The 23,233-nt window shown below is 50.7% G+C and overlaps 2 protein-coding genes across 2 annotated transcripts in view; both read left to right on the forward strand.

Annotated features, from left to right (window-relative positions):
* Window positions 1-9,044, forward strand: part of SLC39A9 (solute carrier family 39 member 9) — a 53,213-nt gene extending 44,169 nt beyond the window's left edge. The window contains exon 7 of the mRNA XM_057732403.1: window positions 8,899-9,044. Coding sequence (XP_057588386.1) covers window positions 8,899-9,006 — 108 coding nt within the window. The 3' untranslated portion in view covers window positions 9,007-9,044. The remainder of the gene's footprint in view (window positions 1-8,898) is intronic.
* A 2,208-nt stretch (window positions 9,045-11,252) lies between these two features.
* PLEKHD1 (pleckstrin homology and coiled-coil domain containing D1) overlaps window positions 11,253-23,233 on the forward strand; it is a 30,837-nt gene continuing 18,856 nt past the window's right edge. The window contains exon 1 of the mRNA XM_057732419.1: window positions 11,253-11,401. Within this exon, the coding sequence (XP_057588402.1) occupies window positions 11,253-11,401 (149 nt within the window). The remainder of the gene's footprint in view (window positions 11,402-23,233) is intronic.

Genomic DNA, 23,233 nt, shown 5'->3' on the forward strand with positions numbered 1-23,233 from the left:
TCATCCTACTGCCCTGAGATCAAAATATCTCTCTCTATATATATGTATATACATACATATTTATATGTGTGTATCTATATACAGGTTTAGCCAAAATAGCCAACAATCCTTACTCAGTTTAATTTCTAATTCTTACAAGCTAGAGCAGCATCCCGCAGTGTAGTTTTTATGACGTAGGAAATAAGCCAGCTTTGTGTCCCACTCTGGTTGCCCCATGTCAAGAACGCCCCTCCTCCAACTCCCTCCAGGAGCTCCTCCCCCAGGTCTTGATCCAGAGTCTCCTTCAATGAGGCCTCCTGTGACCACCGTATTTAAAATTGTAATCTGCTCACCCCTGCCCCAGTGTTCCTTACCCTGTTCTGTTTCTGTAGCATTGATCACCTTTTAATCTGCTTTGTAATATTGTCTTTACTCTGTCCCTGCTAAAATATAAACTCCAGGAAGCTAGGTTCTCAAGAAATATATGTCGTTAAATGAATTGGTCTGCCCTGAGGGGGCACTTTTTTCCTCATCTGTGCTCTCCCCTCCTTTCCCGCACCAGCTGCTGCCCTGATTCCTGGCAGACCCAGCTGCTGGCCTTACGGTAGCTCCGCCGTAGTCTCGCACTGAGGCGAGGGCTGCTTGGGAGTTAGCAAAGGGGTGAGGAGTCAGGGCATAAGGCTGAGCCTACGGGTGGGAAATTAACCGGCTTCAGGTTACTGATCCGGTACCAACTAGCATCAGTAAGGTGCTATGTGACTGATGTAGGGATCGGAAAACCTGTATCCCATTTCTGGCATAGCTGTGATTTCTGTTGCAATGATAGCCATTGCTCAGTTCTATACATTTTGGATACAGACCTGAGTGAAAGCATGTGTCGCACGCTGGTTGCCTCATTCACAGAGGGATCCTAACAAAGTCTAGAGCTGTCGGAGGAGGGAGCCCAGTGGAGAGGGGATGTGAGGCCAGGGCCTTGGAGACGGTGTGGAAGGGACTAGGTGGTTTGCGTACGTCTGGAATCCTCTTGGGGGCAGAATTTGATAACCATCACCAGATACTTCAAGGGCCGTCAGGTGCAGGAGGGTGTAGATACCATACTCTCCGGAGGGTGGAACCAGAAGAAGACCGAAGACCGAGCCCCCATCTCCCCTCCACTGACCACCTCCTCACTCAGCAGGGTTAACAGCCCTTCCTGTGGACCAGGCGCTCCTCAGAGCTGAGTGTACAGAAGGGGGTAAGGGTCAGTTCCAGTCCTTAAAGAGCTCGCAGCTAGTTCAGTGAGGGATTCAAACAAGAAAACAGTCGGCAATGCTGGAAGCAAGGCAATGCTGGGTGCTCAGAGAACACGCAGGGACCAGGGACCCGGGGTGGGCTTCAGGGAGAACATCAAAGGGAGATGACACCTGCGCTGACCTCAAAGGCTGAGCAGAATGAGCTAGTGAAGGTGGGGAAGGGAGGACCCACGAGGGCAGGGGCTTGGTGGCACAAGAAGATGGACTCTGCCAACAAGGGGCCACGGCTGGGGGACAGCAGGGGCGAGAGCTGGTGTGCAAGACATGCTGGCCCCCTAGATGCCTTCCAGACTTCCACATTTAAAATCCTACAGATAGGGACTTCCCTGGTGCTCCAGTGGTTTAAGACTCTGCACTTCAAATACAGGGGGTGGAGGGTTCTATCCCTGGTCAGGGAACTAGGATCCCACATGCCATGGGCATGGCCAAAACATTCAAAAATAAAATAAAATCTTACAGATAATTGGGCTGAGCCAGGATCTCTGTACTTTCTGCCTCAGTTGCCACCGGGGCCCCTCCCAGGTGCAGTCCTGGCTGGCCTCTGAGTTCCTGTCCCCACACGATGACTTGTGGAGATGGAAGTGCAGTGTCCAGATCCTTGCACTCCAGTGGCTCCCCTGGCACCTTAAGGCGGGGCTTGGTGCCTTTTTCCCTCCTTCATCCCTGCCTGTCTTCTCCACTTCCTGGCTGGGGCCTGTCTTCCCTACTTCCTCCAGCCCCTCGGCCCTCATTCCACTTCTGAACATGGGTGTCAGTTATATTCAGAGGACCTGACCCAGCCTGGGAGAGGTGCCAATCTTCCTTCTGCCCTTCAGCTCTCCTTCCCCGACTCTCTGGTTTACTTAAGGGGATTTGCCCTGGATCAGAAAGTGTTCTGCCCATCATCTTCCTCTGTTACCCCTGTCTCCCCAGAGCCTCCACTCTCCACCTCTTGTTTCCTCCACCCCTCCAGCCCCTGTGTGAATGTGTCTGATGGTGGGGTGGGGCCAGGAATGTGAAGGGAACCTGTGTTACATTCTCCTGTCTGCCTTTGTTCTGCTCGACGCTTTGAGAAATCAGAAAAGAACATGCTCTTGGACCTAGAAGAAACAATCCAAGGATAACGTGATGCTGAGAGTTGGAAGGGCCACTTTTGATACATGAAGGCACAAGCATTTCAAAGTAACTCGTCCAAGGTCTTTTCATTGAGTAAAGGTGGAGCTACCACTGGTACCCAAGCCCCTGGCACCTTGTCCCATGAACTGCTAACTCAGTTCTAGAGGAGGAAGCAGCACCCTGGCTCTCCCTCAGACATTCTGGGAGAGTGTGTGAGATTGTGACAACAAATGGCTATGGGCTTTTGGCCAGATTGAACACATCCCCCGTCCAAGTGAAATATTATACTTGCTCTTAGAAACCAAATTAATATATACACTTGAATTCACACATCACCCACGAGGGGGAGCCCTGAGTACCTTCGGTGTTTCTGAGCAGTGTGCTGTCCTCAGCGATGCCCTTGGGTGCCAAGAACGCGCATCAGTATGGTAAAAAGGCTGGCAGCAGGAGGTCCTTGGCCACTCACCAAAATACATCACATTGGCAACCTTGAGTGTGAGAAGTTGTTGGGCAGAGAGGGCAGAAGCCTACCAAGAGGCTGACCCTGATGACGAGAACAGAACTGCCAAGTTTAGAGCTAGGGACTCCCAGCCTATAGAATGGGGGTCTGCCCGGGGACAGGGCAGTGGGTCTGTGCCTACACACGCTCTCCTTTGGCTTCCCCCATTCCCTTTGTCCATCCGCCGCTGGCTTTGATCTTATATATGGTGCCCTTTACTCCACAGCCCCTCCCTCCCTCCCGGGTTCCCCTGCAGGCAGCCAAGCCCAGCCGCTAGTACGGGAGTCTGAGACCTACCCCTGGTCATAGGAAATGCAGTCAAAATGCAATACAATTTGATAGAAAGAGGTAAGTGTTTTAATCCTCAGAAGGGGTGGCATCAGGAAGGGCTTCAGAAAAGTCATTTGAGCTGAATCTTGAAGTAGGATTCATGGAAGATATAAAAAGCATTCTAGGTCGAGAGAAGAGCAAGTGAAAAGAAGATGTGGGGACTTCCCTGATGGCACAGTGGTTAAGAATCCGCCTGCCAATGCAGGGGACACCGGTTCAAGCCCTACTCCAGGAAGATCCCACATGCCGCAGAGCAACTAAGCCCGTGTGCCCCAACTACTTAGCCCACATGCCTAGAGCCCGTGCTCTGCAACAAGAGAAGCCACGGCAATGAGAAGCCTGCTCACCCTGCTCTCCACAACTAGAGAAAGCCCACTTGCAGCTATGAAGACTCAACACAGCCAATAAATAAAAATTAATTAATTAATTAATCATTTTTTTAAAAAAGAAGAAGAAGATGTGGAAGAGCGTGGTGGCTCCTTAAACTATTGGAAGCAGTGTGGCCAGGGCAGAGAATGCGGGATAAGGTGACGGGGTGAGCCTCGACCATAGGTCAGGACCCGACTGAGGAGGGTGTTAAGTCAAAGGTCAGGAACTGGGAGCTGGAGCTGAAGGAATGGAGACCCTTCGAAGGCTTTTAATCAGGAGGCTCGGACGATCACCTCTGAGTCTTGAGAACGTGAGTGATGGTGGGAAGCAGAGGTTACTGGGGGCTCCTGCTGGAGGAGGGGAGCCATTTGAAAAGCCTATTGCATAGTCCAAGTAGAAGAGGACTGACTACGTGAAGCAAGTTAGGAGGCCGAGAGAAGTCCAATGGCTGTCCTCAGTTCACACAGCTAACGGCAGAACCTGGAATTAAACCCACCTTGTCGCTAAAAGCAGGCGACAAGCCTGCCATCTAAAGATTGCTTTCACGGCCATTCTCAGCTGCCCCACAGACTGTGTTTTGTAGACGAGGGACGGCTGTGGACCTGAGAAGTCTTGTTTTGATTTGCCACTCGGTTGGCAAATCAAAACAAGAAATGGCGTTGCCTGAACGAGGGCCCAGTGAAGGCAAAATCAGTTCAGTAAGCATTTGCTGAGAGCCTACAGCAAGCCCTGGACTCTGTCTTCAAGAAGCTCACAGTCTGGAAGGGACATAAGCACAGAGAGAAAAACTCCAAACAAGGCAGACAGACATGTGCTAGGATGGAAGGATGGGCAAAGGTCCACAGGAACCGAGAGGAGAGCAAAGTTTCTTCTGAACTGGTTCCATACCCTGCGGAATCCAGGGCAGGAGCCTGAATGATGAAATTAGGGTTGGAGGAGGAAAAGAACCTCTATGGAAGAGATTTGATACTATAGCAGGGCCTGGCCTGGACCCCAGATCTTTTCTGTTTCTTCTGCTTCTTGGCCCTATAGGGATACTTGTGCTGGGCCCAGCCATCAGACCCACACTGGCATCAGGACAGCTCAGGGAACCTGGAGTAGGAGCGCTCTTGGGCCCTTCACTTGGCTCCATCCTGGCCTGCCTGCCTGAGGGTGGGGTCAGGGACAGAGAGGGCTGGCGGCCGAGGAGATGGCACTATGGGAAGAGCCACTTTTGTCCAGGATGCTGGGAGCTTTTGAGGCCCAATCAGGATGACTCCAGGGAGACCCTTGTTACTGTTTCCTGTCTGAGAATGTCCTCCTGCCCATCCCTGGCTGGAGTGGGTTAAGTAAGACCCTGTGTCTGGCTCACTCTGGCTGAAGTGTAAGATCAGAGAGCTGGAGCCCTGCCAGTGCTCACACATTTAACTACCATGGGCTGATCACGTACCACAGCCATGCTAATACCTGTTTCATGGAACAATGGTGACCATCACATGAGCCGGCAGACTATGGATAAAAGCAACATTATGAAAATGTATGTTCTTTTTCACAGTAAAGCAAACAATCAACGATATGAGAAAAAAATCTATGGAATGGGAGAAAATATTTACAAACCATTTATCTGATAAAGGGTTAACATCCAAAATATGTAAAGAACTCATACAACTCCATAGCAAAAAAGCAACCTGATTAAAAAATGGGCAAGGGACCTGAATAGACATGTTTCCAAAGAAGAAATACAAATGGCCAACAGGTACATGAAAAGGTGTTCAGCATCACTAATCATCAGGGAAATGCAAATCAAAACCACAATACCATAGCACCTCACACCTGTTAGGATGGCTATTTTCATTAAGACAAGAGATAAGTATTGGTGAGGATGTAGAGAAAAGGGAACTCTTGTGCACTGTTGGTGGGAATGTAAATTGGTATAGTCACTACAGAAAACAGTACAGAAGTTCTTCAGAAAATTAAAAATAGAACTACTATATGATCCAGCAATTCCACTTCTGGGATATATGTCCAAAGGAAAGGAAATCAGCATGTTAAAGAGCTATCTGCAGTCCCATGTTCATTGCAGTGTTATTCACAATAGGCAAGAAATGGAAACAACCGAAAGTGTCTGTTGATGGCTGATGGAAAAAAAGGTTTCTCTCTCTCTCTCTCACACACACACACACACACACACACACACACACACACACACACACACCCCTCACTGGAATATTATTTTACCATAAAAAAGAAGGAAATTCTGCCGTTTGCAACAGTGTGGATGAATCTGGAGGACATTATGCTAAGTGAAATAAGTCAGACACAGAAAGGCAAATGCTGTATGATTTCACTTATTTGTGGAATCTAAAAAAGTCAAATTCACAGAACCAGAGAGTAGAACAATGGTTGCTAGGGGCTGGGAGGTGGGAGAAATGGGGAGATGTTCGTCAAAGGGTAGAAACTTTCAGTTGTAAAATGAATAAGTCCTGGAGATCTAATGTACACTTAGTAATACTGTATTGTATACTTGAAATTTGCCAACAGAGTAGATCTTTTTTTAAAAAAATTTATTGTATTGAAGTATAGTTGATTTACAATGTTGTGTTCATTTCTGCTGTACAGCAAAGTGATTCGGTTATACATATATATACATTCTTTATCATATTCTTTTCCATTATGGTTTATCACAGGATATTGAATATAGTTCCCTGTGCTATACAGTAGGACCTTGTTTATCCATTCTATTTTTTTAAAATAATTTGGTTATTTAATTTTCTTATTTATTTATTTTTGCCTGCGTTATGTCTTCATTGCTGCATGCGGGCTTTCTCTAGTGGCAAGCAGGGGCTAACTCTTCATTGCGGTGCACAGACTTCTCATTGCAGTGGCTTCTCTTGTTGCAGAGCACAGGCTCTAGGTGCTCAGGCTTCAGTAGTTGTGGCACACGGGCTCAGTAGCTATGACTCGCAGGCTCTAGAGCGTAGGCTCAGTAGCTGTGGCGTATGGGTTTAGTTGCACAGCGGCATGTGGGATCTTTCCAGACCAAGGATCAAAGCCGTGTCCCTCCTAACCACTGTGCAACCAGGGAAGTCCCTATCCATTCTATGTATAATAGTTTGCATCTGCTAATCCCAAACTCTCAATCCATCCCTCTCTCACCCCCCTTGGCAACCACAAGTCTGTTCTCTATGTCTGTGAGTCTGTTTCCAACAGAATAGCTCTTAAGTGTTCTCACCACACACATAGAAAAAACAGTAACTATGTGAGGTGATGGATGTATTAGCTAACTTGAGTGTGGTAAGCCTTTCCCAATACATATGTATATTAAACCATCATACTGTACATCTTTAAAAAATCATATTATATACTAAATATATACAATTTTTATTTGTCAATCATATCTCAGAAAAGCTGGCAAAAAATAAAAGTTATAAGAAAAAGAAAATGTGGGTTCATTATTAGGAGTCTATCACTGAACACAGCTGAGATGCTGGAACTTTATAGTGCGAGTGGAGTTTTATCTTCAGTTCTGCAGGAACTTGGAGCCTTAGGTGAGTTAGCAAGTGAGAGAAATTACTAGAAAAAGAAAGGAGAAAGACAAAGAAAAGTCCAGCATTTTCCCAGACTGTACTTCACTCGGCAGTGTGCAGCAGTATGACAGGTATAGGCTTAGGATTCAAACGAAATTAAGTATCTCCATCCTGAGACTTTTCCTCATTCAACACATATTTGAGGGTCTATCATGTTCCAGGAAATGACTAGCTGGGTGACCTTAGGTATGCAACTTTTTTGAACTTCATTTTTCTCATTTGGAAAATTAAAAGTAACACACACCTCGCTGGGGCTGTTTCAAAATTGAAATGAAATAGATAAGATATAAATCATATATTCAGAACATCAGCTCTGTGTTTGAGCCTGTAGAGCACTAGGACCCTGAGTTTCCACCCTGACTTACTTCCTGCTAAGATTGGGCAGCCCTGGCCCACAGGGCTGGGGCAGTGGATTGGCACCCAGCTTGTTTTGTCTTCCACAGAACTATCTACCAGGCATCCAGCACTCCCATCAGCTGCAGCAGAGAACACAATGGAAGCAGAAACGGCTTCTCCCAAGGCTGACTTGGTGTGATCTGGGCTTGTTAGTTGGGGGGAGCAGAAGCCACTGAAGTACCTAGTGGACCATCAAACTCATGCTATTTGTTTCAGGGCAGTCTTTCCACCCCTCCTTAACTATCATTAGCTAAGGTCTGTTCAGATGTCCTGTCTGCAACGGGAATGGGCAAAGATTGCTTTCCTTTTGCCACTGAAGAAACTTGTGCTCTATTTCTTCCACGGAAGAAAGAGAATGAAGATGGTTCTTTCCCAGGGACCATCTGGTCTCACTTAGCCCTTCTCCTTGGGAAGGACTTCCTTAAAGATGATTCCAGGCTTTCTGCCTCTCTCCCACCTATGGCTCACGAGCTCATCACCAGTCGTTCATCACAAGCAGCTAAAGCTGGTACTGACCTGATTAAGCAGAAAAGGAATTAATTTATTAAAAGGACAATGGCAGCTCTAGAGAACCAGGGCTGACCTGAGGTGACGGTCCAGGAATGCTATCCAGAACCAGGCGGAAGAAGAAGCCTGATGGGGAGGCTGTTGACGCTGCTGTGTGTGATGCCAGGAGCCCACCTGCCTGTGACCACCCCCGAGGCCAATCATGCTGCTAGCTGCATTGGGAACGCAAGCGTGCAGCCACAGCTGACCCCCAAAGCAAGCCAGGTGCTTTCAGTACTTAGCCCTTGAGATGCTGGCGGCTGTGAATGCTCTTTCCTCATGTTTGTCACCTGCAACTCAGAGTCCCGTCCTGGTGCCCCAACAAGCAACTCCACTCTGCAAGCTTGTAACCCAAGTTTCCTAGCTTTCATCTGGAAAAAAACAAAACTCCTAAAATGGGAAATTTTCCAGGCATTCAAACATGTGTCAGGGGACTTCCCTGGTGACACTGTGGTTAAGAATCTGCCTGCCAATGCAGGGGACACAGGTTCGAGCCCTGATTCGGGAAAATCCCACAGGCCTCGGAGCAACTAAGCCCATGCACCACAACTACTGAGCCCAGGCACCACATCTACTGAAGCCCGAACACCTAGAGCCCGTGCTCCACAACAAGAGAAGCCACCGCACTGAGAAGCCCGTGCAGCATAACAAAGAGTAGCCCCCACTCACCACAACTAGAGAAAGCCCACGTGCAGCAACGAAGACCCAACACAGCCATAAATAAATAAATAAATAAATAGGTAGATAAATAGATAAATCTTTTTTAAAAATGTGTCAGAAATAACCCCCCAAAGTGTAAAATGTCTACTTTGTTCACTCTCCACAGGCTTTCATCATCTTCCTTGCCCTGTCTCTTCCCACCTGGTGGACCCAGGCCCTGGACCCTGTGTTAAAGCTGTGCCTGAGATGTTCTGCAGGGAAGCATGAGCCATGAGGGGCACAAGGGAATTCAGATGGGCCACTTTGGACAGTGAGAAACAAGGGGATGCTGCCTGGGCTTGGGAACCCAAGACTTGGTTAGAGGATGGGTACCAGGGTGTGGAAGCCCTTTATTAAGCCCCATCTTTTTTTTCTTTTTAAATAAATTTTACTTATTTATTTATTTGCTCTGTTGGGTCTTCATTGCTGTGCTCAGACTTTCTCTAGTTGCAGCAAGTGGGGGCTTCTTATTGAGGTGGCTTCTCTTGTTGCAGAGTATGGGCTCTACTCTCCTGGGCATCAGTAGTTGTGGCTCTCCAGCTCTAGAGTGCAGGCTCAGTAGCCGTGGTGCACGGGCTTCGTTGCTCTGAGGCATATGGGATCTTCCCGGACCGGGGATGGAACCCATGTCGCCTGCACTGGCAGGCGGATTCTTCACCACTGGGCCACCAGGGAAGTCCCAAGCCCCTTCTTAACTAGACTCAACATGTTAGACCTGGGAAGGCCTTGGAGGAGCTTCTAGTGAGGATCACAAATTCCAGTGGCTGCAAGGACAAGCCAGGCAGGTAGTAATGAGTGAAGCAGGGGAAGCAAAGGACAACAGGGAATGGTTGCTCTGTAGAGAGTGCCATTTTAGGCATCAAAATTTAAAACTTTTAAAAAGATGTGCAAATGTCAATAAGAGTCAGAAAGTGGCTTGCCTGGGAGGGAGTGAGGTTGGGAAGTTGACTAGGCAGGAACATGAGGGAACGTTCTGGGGTGATGGAAATGTTCTGCATCTTGCTTTGGGTGGTGGTGACTAGGTGTACACATTCATCAAATAAACTTCATCAAATAAATACTTAAGATCTGTGGATTTTGTCATATTTTAATTATACCTTAATTTTTTACTTCTACTTGGGCAAATTAATAAAGTTTATAAAGTGATTTGGGACTCAGGCTATTTGCAAACTTCTGTTCCAATTTGACTTCTTTATCTTACAAGTGAGGCATCAGAGTCCCTGGCGGGGTGGGGGTGGGTGGGTAGCGGTTTTCCCAAGGGCGCAGAAGAATCCTGACTGCCCAGAGGTGGCCCGCGACTGCCTGGCCAGGCGAAGGGGGACTGCAGCGTGGTCCAGCCGGCGGCCTCTCTGCGCAGACTCACTTCCCTGCCTTTGGAGTAGTGCCGGCCCGCCACGCTGCTGAGCCTCTCCGCGGACGGTCCCCAGGGGATGGACAGACGTCTGCACCCGCCTGAAAAAGTGAATGGTCACCTAGAGCCGCCGAGAGGAGCGGAAGTGAATGAATCGCCAGGCCCCAGGGAGCACGGGCCAAGCGTGCAGATAAATCACGGACACCAGCGGCACTGACCGATCGGGATTGGCACTAAGTGCCAAATGCCGACGCAGGTAGCCAAGTTCTGGGAAGAGAAATCTGATCCGGGCGCGGCAGCTGTGGTACAAAGTGAGACCCAGCCGAGCCGGCGGGGAGGGGCTGCCAGCCCGGATGGAGCATCCTCTCGGGGCGGGCGCTCGGGCACTGGCTGAAGTCTTACCCTGCCCAAGGAGGTACAGGTGTCTCCGCTCTACCGGAGAGAAAACTGAGGCTCACCGCAGCTTCACGGAGCCTTGTAAGGACTGAGGTGGGATTCCAAGCCCGGTCGGCTGCTCTCCCCCACCCAGAGCGAGCAGGGATCTGCAGGAGTGACTCCAAGCCCGTCACAAAGCAGACGTGTTCCCGGTTTCGCTGTGGGCGCTGCAAGCTAGAGGGAGCCCGAGGGAGAAAAGGGCACTCGGGGGTGGGGTGGGGAAGGGCTGGGGCCGCGTCCCCGAGCCAGGCGACCCGCCGGGACCTTCCGGACGCACGGAGCCCGGCCCTCCCGCCGGCGCCCGCACTGATTGGCGCTCGCGGCCGGCCTCCAGCCAGCTCACCTACCCCTCCCAGCCAATCGGGGCCCCCAGAATTGGGGCTGTCGCAGGGAGGGGGGGCGATGCTGCCGGCTGGAAGCTGAGCCGCCCTCCCCGCGGTGTTCCCGCCTGGCCCGCCGCAGCCCCGAGCCCCGCGCCGCGGCTCTCCGGGCCCTGCGCGCTTTAATGCGGCAGCTTCCGGCCCGGGCCGCCCCGCATCTCCGCCGGCTGGGACGCGCCCCGACGGCGCCCGGAGGCGCCCGCCGACGCTGCCTCCCCGCATCTTGCCGCCGCGCCCGCCCTCGCCCGGAGCCCCGCGTCGGTGCCGGCCCCAGGGAGCGGGTGGGACCGGCCGGGGCGGCCCCGCTGAGGCAGGATGTTCACGTCCAAGTCCAACTCGGTGTCGCCCTCGCCGTCTCTGGAGCAGGCTGACTCGGACGCGCTGGACATCAGCACCAAAGTGCAGCTGTACGGGGTGCTGTGGAAGCGGCCCTTCGGGAGGCCGTCGGCCAAGTGGTCCCGGCGGTGAGTGCTCCTCTCGCGGCCGGTGAGGACCGCCTGGGGAGGGAGCCAGGGCCTAAGGACCCCCTACCAAACCCTTCGTTACCGTCCTACCTCTGCCTTCCCTTGTGACCTTGACCGCGCGCCATTTCACTCTATCCTGGCCCTTCCTGAGAGATGTGGATCCCTGCCTGGTCTGGGTCATCTCTGCCCGAGGCTGGTCCAGCTGGGGTGGGACCGCTGAGTTCTCTGGGGAATGGATCTAAGTCGGGTTGGGGAGAGTGGGTGTGGGCTGAAGAGATTGAGGCCATGGTAGGAGCCCAGTTGGGTCAGGTTGGGCTGTACTCTGCTGCGGGGGAAGAAGCCCTGTCTCCAGCTAAAGAAAACCTCCTGGGACACTGCCGCACCCCCACCCCCTTCCAATTCCATCATCTTCACAACCCCCTGCCCATGCTTCTAGAAGTGGGCTTAAGGTGGGACATGGGAGTCCTACCTCCCACCCCCCACTTCTGCCTACCCCCAACTGGTACATACACTGAGGGAGCTTCTGAAAGTCACTGGCAAGGAGAGGGAAGAGGGCCTGGAAGGGTCTGTGCCCACCCCTGGAGGGGTGATGTTGGGAACCCCTCCCACTGTCCTGTGAAATGTATATCTATCAAGGGAGATGAGGCAGAGACTGAGGAAAGTGGGGAAAGGGATGGATTGGTCTTGGCGGAAGGATTGATCCCTTGGAAGTTGGAAGGGGTGGTTGGGAAGGTCAGAGCAGCCTGGGTCTTTCAGCATCAGCTTCCTGGTCCCAACTCAGAGGCCACTCCCCAGACGTCAGTAGCCGCTTTCCACTCATAAACGAGGCTGGAAGGTGTTGGAGAAAGGGGGAGTTCACAGCTCTGAATTTGCAGGAAGCTCCCAATGCAGGTTTCAGGAGTAATGGGACACCTTCTGGACAGTTTTCACCTTCAAGGCAATCTCAGTTCTGAGATTTGCTATGGAAAGGACTATTGAACTCAGACCCTGATCAGCCCCTCCCTGGAGCTGTGATCCTGCCAGGAAACTAGGAGTGTGTCTAGATGCCCCTTCCCATCCCACACTGTGAGTCTGCCCCTGAACAGGGGGTTCCTCATAGGTTCCCAGGAACACAGTTCACGGGGACATGGTAGGGGCTGGTTCTGATGTTCTGTTTGGATGATAATGTGTCTACAAGACCACAGAACAAATGTTTCACATTTTACATACCTGGTTTCACATACTTTTGTTAATTCTGCTGGATTTCACTCTGAGGTTTAATGTAGGATGTGGGGATGTAGGCTCCTTGAGTTCCTCCAAAGTTAAGCTTGTCTCTGATCTCCTGATTGGAGGCCTGGGGCAGCAAGAAGAGAACTTGTGAGGGGTTTCTAGGGCTGTGCTGTCTGAGCTGCAGTTCCCAAGCACCAGGAGCAAGCTTGTCTCTACCAAGGCACCTAAGTGGGGGTGGGAAGGCTGCTTATACATTCAAGAACCATTAGCAGAATGCCCCCCCACCCACACCCCCTTCTACCTCAGCTGCTCCAGGCAGCCAATACTCCTCCATTGGGTCTGGCTGCTGTCCTTGGTATTACTTCTAGGTCTTGTCATCCAAGATGTCTCTTTCCAGGCATTTTTATCTGATTGCATCCCTAGTAAATGCTAGGGGTCTGCGACTCCCAGGTTTTGGCCCCTAACCACCCTTACTCACAAGTTTAGGGACCTGGCCCCTGCACCTACAGTTGATTCCAGGGCTGGGAGGTGTTGGGGCAAAGGTTCCTAGCTAAAAAACACAGTGATGAAGGCAGGGGGGCCTGAGAGCTGTAGCACCCCCACCCCAAGAATCTCCACCAGTAGCTCCCACAGCCACTCAAAAATCCATCCAGTCCAAGTCAGAACAGTGTACATGCCCTGCAAAGTCAAGTCCTCCAGCCCCCTTCCAAGGAGATTGTCACTTCTGTTCCCTTCCTTTATGGGAATTCTAGAGTTGCCACTGTGCAAAGACTCCCCCTCCCCTGGGACTCAGGAAAGAACTAACATTCCACCTTCCCACTCTAGGCCTCTGTCCATTTTCACAGTTCTGAGAACATACCACGCGCATGCGCGCGCGCGCACGCGCGCGCGCGCGCGCACACACACACACACACACACACACACACACACACACATACATGACTTAGCCTTGGGTCAGCAACAGCCAGCCAGAGAGGGTCTGGGATGAGGGAGGCATGATGCTAAGTTTAACCCCCTCTCACTTCCCAGCAGGGCCCCCTGGACCCCAGCTCCCCATTTGTGAAGTGCAGTCTCTGGACTCCCACTAATTAGCAGCCACAGGAAGGTCTGGGGAGGGGCCAGCTCAGGCCTGCCACTGCAGAGCCTTGCCATTAGGGTGATCGATGCCCTGGGAGGGGGGCAGCTAAGAGGAGGGGCCCTGGAAAGGCTCCCGTGTCGCATAAATAATGAATGGGCAGGATGGGAGCGGTTGTGGCCAGCTGGGTTCTATAAAACCTCTTCCACTCAGGGTCTGTTTCAGGGCCTGTGCTTCCAGCTCCTAGTGCCCCAGCAGCCCTGCCCTTCCCGGGCTGGGAAGATGCCCTTGAGCTGAAGGATCAGCTTTTTTCCCATGAACAACAAAAATAGAAAGGAATCAAAAACATTCCTTAGCAGAGATAAGAGGATCTGGAGAGGTGTCTAGAGGGTAAGGTTGATGACTCTTGCTAACCTGTGAGCGGTGGAGATGCAGGTGCTCAGAGACAAGGAGGAAAGGAGTGAATCTCGGCCTTCACTGGTGTCGGCTCCATGGTAAGGCTGGTCCAGCAGACAGGCCAGCTCTCTCCCAGGGCTTCCTACTTCCCCCAGCATTCCAGTCCCTCTCCTAAATCCCTCTCAACACCTCCCAAGGCTGGAGCCCATGATGAGGAGGTCCCAGCCAATTCCTTCCTGCAGCAGGGGTGCCTGCACTCCTGTCCCTCCTCCCCCCACCCCCTGGTGTAAGGCGACCAGTGGGCCCAGCAGCAGCTCACTCTTGTGGAGCATCGATGGTCCAGCCTCAGGGAGCTAAGACTCACGATGTCCACTAGGTGCCGGGGAACCATGGAGACGGTGGCCTCCTTTCCCAAATCTCAGGCCACAACCTGCGCAGGTGTGGAAAGGTGATCTGTGCAGTTGGTGGTCATCATACCAAAAAGACTTGGGGAGACTTTCTTCCCACAGAGATTTGGGTCTGGGAGTTTCATCTTTGGCTCTGAGCATGGCTTCCTAAAGGTGACACTGCGATGCTGAGCTTCCAAAGGCTGAGGGGAAGAGCTAGCGTATCACCTCCACGCACCAGGCTCAGCTTCACTCTAATGACACTGGGATTTGGTCTCACTTTCTGGCTAAGGTAGCGTTTTTCACAGCTGACTGAGAGGCGTCCCCCCAGCACTGCTGCAGCCTCTCTGCTTGCTGTATCCCTGCTGCAGGGTGCCTTCAGGCCTCCCTTTTTATAATCAACTTGTGTTCTCCAAACTTCTTTTAGAATTGACAGCGTTTGGTGGTGAGCAGTGGCTAGGTGGTAGCTGAGGGATCTCCCCAGAGCCCTCTGTTCCTCGCTCGCTGCCCCATCTGAGGTGGTGGCATCAAGGTTACATTGAGTCCTTAGCTTAAGGAGATGGGTACACTGTCTGGATTGCAGCACAGCTGTCAGATAAAATAACACCCATTATTTCAGGCTTCACCGGGGTCACGTGATGATTTGCCGGGACCAAAGTTAAATGAGTTGGTTGTGCAAACAAGACACACTTCTTCCCTACTCCCTCCCTCCCCTCCCCCCCCCCCCCCCCCCCCCCCCCCGCAAGGAGCTGTCATTAGAGGCTGTTGATAGCCTATTTGAAAACAAAGGCCAGAACTCAAGCAAGAACACTTTCAGTCAATTCAACTTCCTTCTGTCCAAGACTTGGAAATATGAAGCCGTTTCTTTTGAGAGCAGCTGTGGCCATGGTGGCAAGTGAACCCAGGCTTAGAGGCAGGAACTCTGAGTTCCAGTCCCAGCCCTGCCGGTGACCACCTGCATGGCTCAGGCCGAGATATCACTGTGTCACATCTCACTGGCCGGCAGTGTCTCACCCACAAAATGGAAATGGATCGAATTGTGGCTTTTAAACTCTATTCCATGGTGATTCTCGAAGTGCCTTGACTCCACCGCACTGGAGTGGGGAGCACAAGGGGGGGGATCCAAGACCCCCTCCCACTTCCCCCAGTGCCTCTGCACTGTTATCTGCTTGACACACTAAGGCTGTCTTTACTACGCTGTTTGAAGAATGTTGCTCACATTCTTGGGGGCCCCTTGGACTTGATGACCTCTGCGTAAACCCTAACGTGTCGTCACCCATGTACTTCACAGGCAGGATTCTTACTGTCCCGCCGTCTCAGGATGAGCATCCCCTGAGTGTAGCAGGCGGCCCGGAATGAACGAGAAGGAACATGCCCTGCGGGCTGTGTCATTTCTACCTTCCTTCTGCCACTTCTGAAAGGGACACTTCTGATAAACTGTCCTTCTCTGGCTCTAGGATTTACCTGGCTCCAAACCCCACACCTCCATTCTCAGGGCCTGAGGGGCTCAGGGATGAGGGAGCCTGCATGCTGGTCCTGATCTGGACATTTGTGCCCAGGGAAGGAGGGGCAGCTAGTCTGGGTATCCCGCCTTCCTGCAAATGTAACTCATGGGCAGCTCGCACGTCTACTGGGCTCTCGCTGCCCTCTGGAGAGTGAGATAAATTTGGCCCAAGGTCTCATCCCACAGGAAGACCTGAGGAAGTGTAAAGCCTGCACAGGGTTTCTACTAACCCCAAGGGGCTCGAAACCCTTTGCTTCTTTTTTTTTTTTTTTTTTTTTGGGCACACGGGCTTAGTTGCTCCGCGGCATGTGGGATCTTCCTGGAGCTGGGATCGAACCCGTGACCTCTGCATTGGCAGGCGGATTCTTAACCACTGCACCACCTAGGAAGCCCCCTTTGCTTCTTTTTTAAATTTTATTTATTTATTTATCTATCTATTTATTTTGGCTGCATTGGGTCATCACTGCTGCGTGCGGGCTTTCTCTAGTTGTTGCAAGTGGGGCTACTCTTCGTTGCGGTGCGCAGGCTCCTCATTGCAGTGGCTTCTCTTGCTGTGGAGCACAGGCTCTAGGTGAGTGGGCTTCAGTAGTTGCAGCATGCGGGCTCAGTAGTTGTGGCACCTGGGCCCTAGAGTGCATGGGCTTCAGTAGTTCTGGTGCGCAGGCTCAGTAGTTGTGGTGCATGGGCTTGTTGCTCCTTGGCATGTGGGATCTTCCTGGACCAGGGATTGAACCTGTGTCCCCTGCATTAGCAGGCAGAGTCTTACCCACTGGACCATCAGGAAAGTCCTAAACTCCTGTTTCCTTGTTTGCGGATGAATTGGCTGCCCAGTGTAGATGCTCCTGGCCGCGCTAGAAGATATGGACCCTGGCTCACTCCGCAGTCTCCCTGCCTGTCCCCACTGCCACACAGATGCACCAGACTCCACACAAGGTCTTTGGGGTCTAGTAGACTGTGCTAAAGGAAAGGTTTGGCAAGGAGCAGGGTGGAGAAGACATTTAAATCCCAGAGGTGCCAGCATCTAGTTGAGTGTCAGCTCCCTGATTTCTCAAGCCCTCCAAGGCAGTGCATCTCACTACCACCAGAGCTGGGATTGTTCACTGCTGTCTCTTGACCATGTAGGATCTGGGCTCTTGCATCTTCCCTGCATCCTGTCTCCTCTACACTCTCCCATCACCCCTCCTCCCCACCACCCTCCAAGATTTCCCCCAACTCCAAGTCTCTCTCACTCTGTGACGCAAGGCCCTTTCCAGCCCTTACGCCCACATTTGGGTTTTACATCTCCACACATGAAGGAGCTCAGCAGAGTAGGTGAGCCTTTCTTTGCCAGGACCCACCCAACTTAGAAGGTACCAGTGGGCCTAAGAAGCATCTTTTCCTCACTTCCAGCTGGTTCGACTGTGAGGCCAGTGTTGACCATCAAGCTCTGCTTGAGCCCTTGTTGCCTTCAGAGCACTGAGGAGGAGAGGAAAGAAGGGGGTCAAAGCTTAGGCAAGTCCCTCCTGGGTTCCCTGGTTCAACTTGGATGGCACCTGTGTCCACCTTGTCACCTCAGCTAGTGTCCTGGCCCTCATGTCATCCTAGACTCTGCTCTCCTCACCCTTGTCTGTCCAGCGAGCCCTGCTGATTTGTAACAGCAATGACCAATAACTCTAATCTGCCCCTTGGCCCGGCTGCGGAGCCCTGAAAGCCACCCTCTCCATGTCTAAAACTGTAATTTGACCTCACAGGTGCCCTGTTTGAAACCTGCTGGCAGTTTCGCTCATGTGCAAGAAGCAGCCCCACATTCTCACAAGGATGACAAGCCCCACCCTGCTCTGGGCCCCACTTCTCTCTTTGACCTTGGCTCGCCTCTTACTCCCCCTCCCCCCACACCACTGCCCACCCCTTTGGCACCTACCTGATAACCTTGAACACACTATTCGTTGCATCCGCTGTTCCTTCTGTCTGGAATGCACCTCCCCTTTCCTCTTCCTCTCAGTTTCCTAGACACTCTTATTCATTTTTCGAAACCCTGCTCAGTTGTCACCTCCTCTCACTTATCACTCCCTTGGCTGGACACCTAAACCGTTCGTTCCTCCCCAATCTGTACTCTTCCTGTATCTCATGCAAACAATGTCACAGGGTGCTCTGCTGCTTTATAGTGATCCCAGCTCCCCACTTACCAGCTGTGTGACATGGGGTGTGTTACTTAACCTCTCTGTTCTCCACTCACCTCATCTAGTTCGTGTAAGAAGTTTAAGGAGTTAACAAGCATTCTGACGTTACTAAAACAGTGCCTGGCACCAAGGAGGAGCTCAATAAGCATTGGGTATTTCTTAAATTATTGATTTGTACAATCTCACTCCTGCGTTTGCCTATAAACTCCCTGAGGGCAGGAAATCATCAAGCCCCAGGGCCCAGACTGTACCAGGTGACTCGCTCATGCTCTCTGACCTGAGCCGGCCAGGAGCTTACAGTCACTTCGCAGAGAGAAGCTCTAAGAAAACAAACAACAATGCCAGGTCTGATGCGATGAGAGAGTGCAGTGGTGAGGGGGACTGGGCAGAGAGCACAGTGGTTGAGAACCTGAGCTTTGTCAGCATGTTACCCAACCAGGTTTATTTGCCCGACACACAGCAAGCCAAACGCTGAGCCGCCCAGGTTTGCAGCAGAGAAAAGACTTATTCACAAGGCAGCCAAGTGAGGAGCAGGGAGAAGAACTCTCAAATCCATCTCCCTGAAGGCGAGGAGCTTGGGGTGTTTATGGTATAAACAAGCAGGGTGGTTTGAGGCGTGGGGAGAGGTGATTGCAGGAAAGGAGGTGAGGGAATCGGTGTTCTGCGCAAGCGTATCTGAGTTACATGCTTCTTCATGGGACACGTGTGCAAATTCCGGGGGAGTTTGGTCTGGAACGTGGAGGAATTTGGGGCTGTGACGTCAAAAGGTCACCTGTGAGACAAGCGAGTCTATTCTGTGCGGGCTCCGATCCGCTGGGTTGGTTCCATCAAGTTTCAGCAAGTTTTGTTGTGTTACAAGCAGAGGGGTTTTAAACAAGCCGTTCCCTTATCTGCTGTTCTGTAAGACAAGCTCAAGAATTTGTTAGTCACCAGTTTCTGTTATGGATTTTTAACCCTGTAGGGCACAGTTTCAGTCCTCCCCTATCTTTTGATCCAATGCCTCAATCTAGAGGGAAGAGGACTACTTTCTGCTGATTGGGGCAAAGGCCTAGGGAGGATTTGAGAAATGGAATTGTTTTGTATTTGATTGAAAATTGTTTTGCATTGAAGGCTTTGGGTCTGGGTCTTTTCTTTCTTTTTTGGGGCGGGGGTGGTGTCTGGGTCTTTATGTTCAATGATCATCATATGGGTTAGAATTTGGGGCTTAAAGATACATGGCAAAGAGCAAGGACAGAGTTTTAACAAGGAGGAATATAAGTCCTAGCAAGCACTAAAAAAAAAAAAAAAGACAGTTTAAGTAATCCCTCAACTATACACCTTATTCCTGATGGGGTCCATGAGAAGATATTTCCCAAGAGATCGAATCCAGGTTCTTGAGATGACACTTGTTGGAGCCAAGTTGTCTACTTTTCTCTCAGTAGGTTTTAACTTCCGATGTGGTATTAATATATATTGGGTGGGCCAAAAAGTGCCTCTGGTTTTTAAATAAAAGTAAAAGACACATTTTTCATTTCCACCAAGAACTTTATTGAACAACGTAGTCATCGTTTTGTTCCACTACCTTTTGCCATTTTTCAGCCAACTTCATAATTCCATCTTCCCAAAACTTTTTATATTTTTGAGCAAAGAACTGACTCTTCCAGGTGCCTTTTAGTCTCCCAGGGAATTGAAATTTTCCATTAAGAGAATTTTGTAAAGACTGAAATGAATGGAAATCTGAAGGTCTGGTGAATATGGTGGATGAATCAGAACTTCCCAGCCAAGCTGTAATAGTTTTTGCCTGGTCATCAAAGAAACACGCGGTCTTGCCTTATCCTGATGGAAGATTATACATCTTCTGTTGACTAATTCTGGACGTTTTTCGTCGAGTGCTGTTTTGTTGGTCTAACTGGGAGCAGTATTTGGAATTAATCGTTTGGTTTTCCAGAAGGAGCTCATAATAGAGGACTCCCTTCCAATCCCACCATATACACAAAATCACCTTCTTTGGATAAAGACCGGCCTTTGGTGTGGTTGGTGGTGGTTCATTCCACTCGGCCCACGATCTCTTCCGTTCCACATTATTGTACAGTATCCACTTTTCGCCGCCCGTCACAATTTGTTTTAAAAATGGAACGTTTTCATTATGTTTAAGTAGAGAATTGCATGCAGTCAAGAAAATTTTTTTCGCTTAACTTATGTGGAACCCAAACATCAAAGCGATTCATGTAACCAAGCTGGTGCAAATGATTTTCAACGTTTGGTTTGGATATTTTGAATATGTCAGCTATCTCCTGCGTGGTATAATATTGATTGTTCTCAATTAATGTCTCAATTTGATCACTATCAACATCAACTGGTCTACCCAACTGTGGAGCATCGTCCAGCGAGAAATCTCCAGCATGAAACTTCACAAACCACTTTTGATACGTTTGATCAGTCACAGCACCTTCTCCATACACTGCACAAATCTTTTTTTGCATTTCGGTTGCATTTTTACCTTCCTTGAAATAATAAGCATAATATGCTGAAATGTTGCTTTTTTTCTTCCATCTTCAATATTAAAATGGCTACACAAAAATTCACCAATTTTTATGTCTTTTTTTAATGCCTGCTGATATGACAGCTGTCACAATACAATCTAACAAAATTGTTTTGAATGAAGTTAAAGACAACTAAGTGCTACTAGAGCCATCTTATGGAAAAAAGCGAACGAATCTTCTGGCCAACCCAGTATGTAACAGGAGCTACTGGCCTCTACACGTATGCCCCTTTCTCTGCTGCAAACCTTGGCATCTCAGCATTTGGCTTGCTGCACATCGGGCAAATGAACCTGGTTCAGTAACAGGCAGACAGAGCTGAGTTCCCAGTTTGCCCTTTACTAGTTGCTAAATGTGTCTGTGCCTCAGTTTCCTTACCAGTGAAATGGAAAAACAGACACCCCCATCTCTTAGAGTTGTTATGAGAGATTTAAATGAGATAATGTCAATAAAACACTTGGAAAAATTAGGGTCTTGGTACCTCATAAATGCTCCTTAAGCTAGAGGTGAAAATACTTAAATTCTTTAAGACCAGAGAAAAAAGGCAGCCAGGGCAGACACTGACCCCCCCAGACACAGACTCACGCACATTCTCTGGGCTTCACCACAGCACAGTGGGCTGGACAGGGAGGCCCTGGGGCTAGGGCTGGAGACAAAGCTTCACCCAGGACTGAAGTGGGTCTTGGACAGGAGGGAGGCGCAGATGCCGGAAAGTGCTGTGTGTTTGGAGGACAGCGAGCTGGCCAGCTGGGCTGGAGCCAAGAGCTCCCGCCAGTAGGAGCTTTTGTGAGCACAAATGGGAAAGGAGGTCAGGGGAGGCTGCAGCAGACACTGAAACTAATAATAATAAATACTAAGAGAAGTAATAGAAGTAAATATTTAGGGACTTCCTAGGTGGCGCAGTGGTTTAGAACCTGCCTGCCAATGCAGGGGGCACGGGTTCGATCCCTGCTCCAGGAAGATCCCACATGCCGCAGAGCAACGAAGCCCGTGCACCACAACTATCGAGCCTGCACTCTAGAGCCCATGAGCCACAACTATTGAGCCCACGTGCCTAGAGCCTGTGCTCCACAAGAGTAAGACACCACAATGAGGAGCCCACGCCCCAAATGAGGAGTAGCCCCCGGTCGCCGCCATTGGAGAAAGTCCATGTGCAGCAATGAAGACCCAGTGCAACCAATAAAAAATTAATTAATTAATTAATTATTTTTAAAAAAGAAGTAAACATTTAAGGAATATTTACCAGGTATCGCGCAATGTTCGAAGTCTTTATGAACAAACTCATTTCATTATCCCAACAACTCTAAGGGAGGTGAGGCCTAGAGAGATCAGGGGACTTGCCCCGGTCACACTGCTGGTGAGTGGCAGAGCTCTGACCCTTGGCTACCCCGGCCTTGACACCTACTGCCTTTGGCCCATCTGTTTCCTGCCTAGGTGCTGGCACGATGGCTGAGGCAGCTCCTGGGACAGTGTGGCATGGGAGTAGGAGCAGGGGCTGTTGTCTGTGGGTTCCAGTCCCAGCTCCACCTCTGCCCTGGCTGTGTGACCTTGAGTGTATTACTTCACCTCTAAGCCTCAGTTTCCTCATCTGTAAAATGGGAACAAAAAGCCCTAGCTTCCAGGATTGTTACATGGATCAAATACTGATACATACGCTCTGCGTGGAAAGCAGTACTTGAGAACAGCTAAACAGCCAATAACTATCTCTAGCGCCTACTCAGCCAGCCCAACTCTGCAGAGCCCAGAAGGAGGTGGCCCCTGGCTTGCAGTCAGAATGAGAGCCCCGATAGTAAGAGGACTTTGGAGGAAGAGGCAGGAAGAGGAAGTGTTCTTCTGAGCAGGGACACGCTGGCCCTGGGCCCCCACCTGCTGAGGCGAAGCTGAGAGTCTTCAGCCGGAGCAGCGGGCGGCCTGAGGTGGGGTTATAAGCAAAGCCAGCCCTTTGGGTCCTCAAAGTGCGCTTGTCAAATGTGGCCTTTGTTGGGCGATCCTCCTCCTTGCCAGCCAGGGAGTTGCCGCCCTCCTCCTCCAGGTCCATGCCAGCCCCCCTCCCTGTGCCCCCCACCCCTATCCAAACCAAACCGAGAGCAGCTGCAACGGGGCCAGTCTTGGCGTGCATGGCACGTGGGCCCTCCCTGACCCCTGCAACCACAGGGGCCCTTAGGCCTGCTGAAGTCTGGCCAGCATGGAGCAAAGGCTGCTCTGGACGTCTGTCTGCCACTGCCCCTCTGTGCCCTCCTTCAGAGGGAAGGGCAGGAGGGCCATGACATTTGGGGACACATCCTGTGCGGCAGACAAGTGCAGAGGACCTCACATGCCTTCATCTACCAGATCCTTTCTTGCCTCTCTTGTGGCCACTAATGGATCCCCATGCCTCACCCCCCACCACACACCCCCAAACTCCCCACCAGCAATCTGTTCTCAACCCAGCAGCCAGGCTGAACCTTTTGCAATATGAGTCAGATCATGTCACCCCTCTCGGAACCCTCCAGTGGCTGTCCCTCTTACTCAGAGGAAAAACCAGCCTCAACAACTAGCAGTCTGACTTTCAGCAGGTCGTGACCTTTCTGTTTCATTTCTGCCC

Source organism: Hippopotamus amphibius, chromosome 4, assembly GCF_030028045.1.
Source record: "Hippopotamus amphibius kiboko isolate mHipAmp2 chromosome 4, mHipAmp2.hap2, whole genome shotgun sequence".
Lineage (NCBI taxonomy): Eukaryota > Metazoa > Chordata > Mammalia > Artiodactyla > Hippopotamidae > Hippopotamus > Hippopotamus amphibius.